This window comes from Plectropomus leopardus, unplaced genomic scaffold, assembly GCF_008729295.1.
Source record: "Plectropomus leopardus isolate mb unplaced genomic scaffold, YSFRI_Pleo_2.0 unplaced_scaffold4889, whole genome shotgun sequence".
Classification (NCBI taxonomy): domain Eukaryota; kingdom Metazoa; phylum Chordata; class Actinopteri; order Perciformes; family Serranidae; genus Plectropomus; species Plectropomus leopardus.
The window spans coordinates 1-2,446 of record NW_024653650.1 but is presented as its reverse complement, the minus strand read 5'-3'; the positions used below and the strand labels follow the sequence as shown (position 1 = coordinate 2,446).

The 2,446-nt window shown below is 39.2% G+C and overlaps 1 protein-coding gene across 1 annotated transcript; it reads left to right on the top strand.

Moving 5' to 3' along the window:
* Positions 1 to 200: 200 nt before the first annotated feature.
* On the top strand, positions 201 to 1,253 carry LOC121939471 (mediator of RNA polymerase II transcription subunit 30-like; the record flags this gene model as incomplete). Its single annotated transcript, XM_042482490.1, has 2 exons — positions 201 to 382; positions 1,005 to 1,253. A coding segment is annotated over exon 2 (242 nt), but the record flags the coding sequence as incomplete, so codon positions are not given.
* Positions 1,254 to 2,446: the final 1,193 nt, after the last annotated feature.

Sequence of the window (2,446 nt, the reverse complement as noted above, 5' to 3'; positions counted from 1 at the left end):
ATTAACATGAGATGTAATTTGCAGGAAATGGAATAAAATCGATGATAAAGTGCGTAAAAAAAGCCAAAAAAAATGCATGTTCATAAGAAATGTAAGTTCAAATACAGGAAAAGACGTCTTAAAAAATACAAGCGGGGACAGGATCTAAATCGATGACACAGGTTGGTGTTTACTGTCTCCATCTGGTGGTGGGACATTTGTCCCCCTTTTACAGGAAGTGACGCAATGAAAACAGTAACGTGCGGCGCTTTATGAAAGAAATCCGAGGCGAGGTCTCATTATGTCTTATTTAAAATAATAAATCAGCAATCGTTGTTTTTCACAATAAGTAGAGCTAACTGTGGATTTCTGGACAGCAGTCACCTGAGGGGAGTTCATTTAGGTAAGCGATTTTCTGGGCTGGCTAGCAGCTAGTTAGCTTGTTAGCGGCTAACAAGCTAGCCTGTGCATTTGATTTTCCATTAGATTGTGTGGGCTAACGTTAGCATGTTTAGCCACCAAGATACGCTTTTGTCAGTTGAAAACGCTGTTTGTTTAGTGTTTTTAGTTAAGTGCGTTCAAGAAAAGACGTTTTTAAGATTGTGGGGATTTTTTTGTAGAGCTGCGTAATATTGTCAGGACTTTAGGCAAAATAATAATTTTGAAACTTTCAGTTATTCTGTTAAATTTACGAGTTTAAGGGCAACATGGAGGATTTTTTAGACTTCGAGAATAAAGTCGTAATTTTATTGGAATAAAGACTTTTCTCGTAAAACTGCGACTTTGTTCTTAATATTACGAGTTTATTCTTATAATACAAGTACTTATTTCTCAAAATATTGCAACATTTTGCTCGTAATATGACTTTTACTCTCAAAATCTAACTTTTTTTTCCTTTAACATGACCCTAATTGTTCGTCATATAAACTAGCTTGTGCTAACATTTGTTAACAGGTCATGTTCAGATATCGGTCACATCATGTTATCACCTTTATGTAATTGTCGGATTTTTTTGTCCCTCATAGATTAGTGATGGCAGCCTCCTTACCTCAGAAGCCGGGGATGGCCGGGATGCCCCCGCAGCAGCAGCCACATCTGCCCCCCGGTGCTGCTCCAGCCGCCGGTCAGCAGCCCATGCCCCCTCAGGGAGCCCTGAGGGAGATCTCCCCGGTGTTCCTCTGCCGGATCGGACAGGAGACCGTCCAGGACATCGTCACTCGCACCATGGAGATCTTCCAGATTGCCCGAGCCACGCAGGTACTGGACAGCAGACTGTTAGCAAAAAATAATGAATAATGAGATGCTGTTATGCTGCAAAAGCCTGATTTTGCAAACAGCATCACGTGCCTCTTACTCTGCAGGATCCACTGTTATGTGGATATAACAAGTGGGTTGCATTTGAGATGAATCCTATTATCTATTTGGTTGGTATGAGGTAGTTGACCCTTTGAAACCTGAAACATTAGTTTTCTTTTTCTTATTCAAATGCCTTTCATAATTGAGCCTGAAAATTGGTTTGATTTATTTTGAAAACAAATCTTACAAAAGGTGGCGAGAAAATGACCTGAAAATTAGTTTTGAAGAGTGAGACAGTTAATTATAAACGAATAATAAAAAAATAGCCCCAGAAAACCAAATTTAGGAATAATATTCGTGATAATATATCGTGAAGATTATAAACAGCTTCTTCCTGTGTTTTTGAAAGATTATCAAGCTAATTTGCTCAGGTTTTAAAGGGTTAAGCGATGTCTATAGTCAATATTACAAAAGAAGTAGTGCCATGCCTTCTGCAGCTGGACTGGGACTGAATGGCGAGCCAAGCAACTCAAACATTTCCGCACAATAGCTTGTTGCTTGGTGTAAATACGTTACCACAGGGCAGCCACCTCGTTTCGCGTACATTTATATGTATATTTAGGGTTTTTTGTGCGGCCAGTAAAATATCAGTCTCGTTGCCTACAATGGCGGACCTGTGATGCCGACGAGTTAGCAACTTGTTGGGTGAACAGATTTCGACATTATAAACATACCTGGAGGTTTGAAGTCAAATATTCAGGCTTCTTTCTCTCTCTTTGTCCATTTCTGTCGACAGTTCATCATTTAACTCAAATGTAATTTGTAGAAATGTGTTACTTTTTGCGGTGCGAAGGTTGTTATGACGACGGTTAATGCGGGCTAATTAACGTAATTAACGGCTCTAAACACCTGCAGAGCGGAGTGATACATGATGTCAGTCCCAGCACTCATGAAACGGAACTACCTGTTATATAGATCCTTTTATTGTGAAGCCAGTTTTTACTGATGAAGTGTCAAAGAGGTGCTGGTGTGATAACGTGTCAGGCTGTCTCACTGTTGCATTGGCCTACAACAACAACAACATAATCATAATAATAATAATAATAATAGTAGCAATCTTTATTTGTATAGCACCTTTCATACATAAAATGCAGTGCAAAGTGCATTAAAA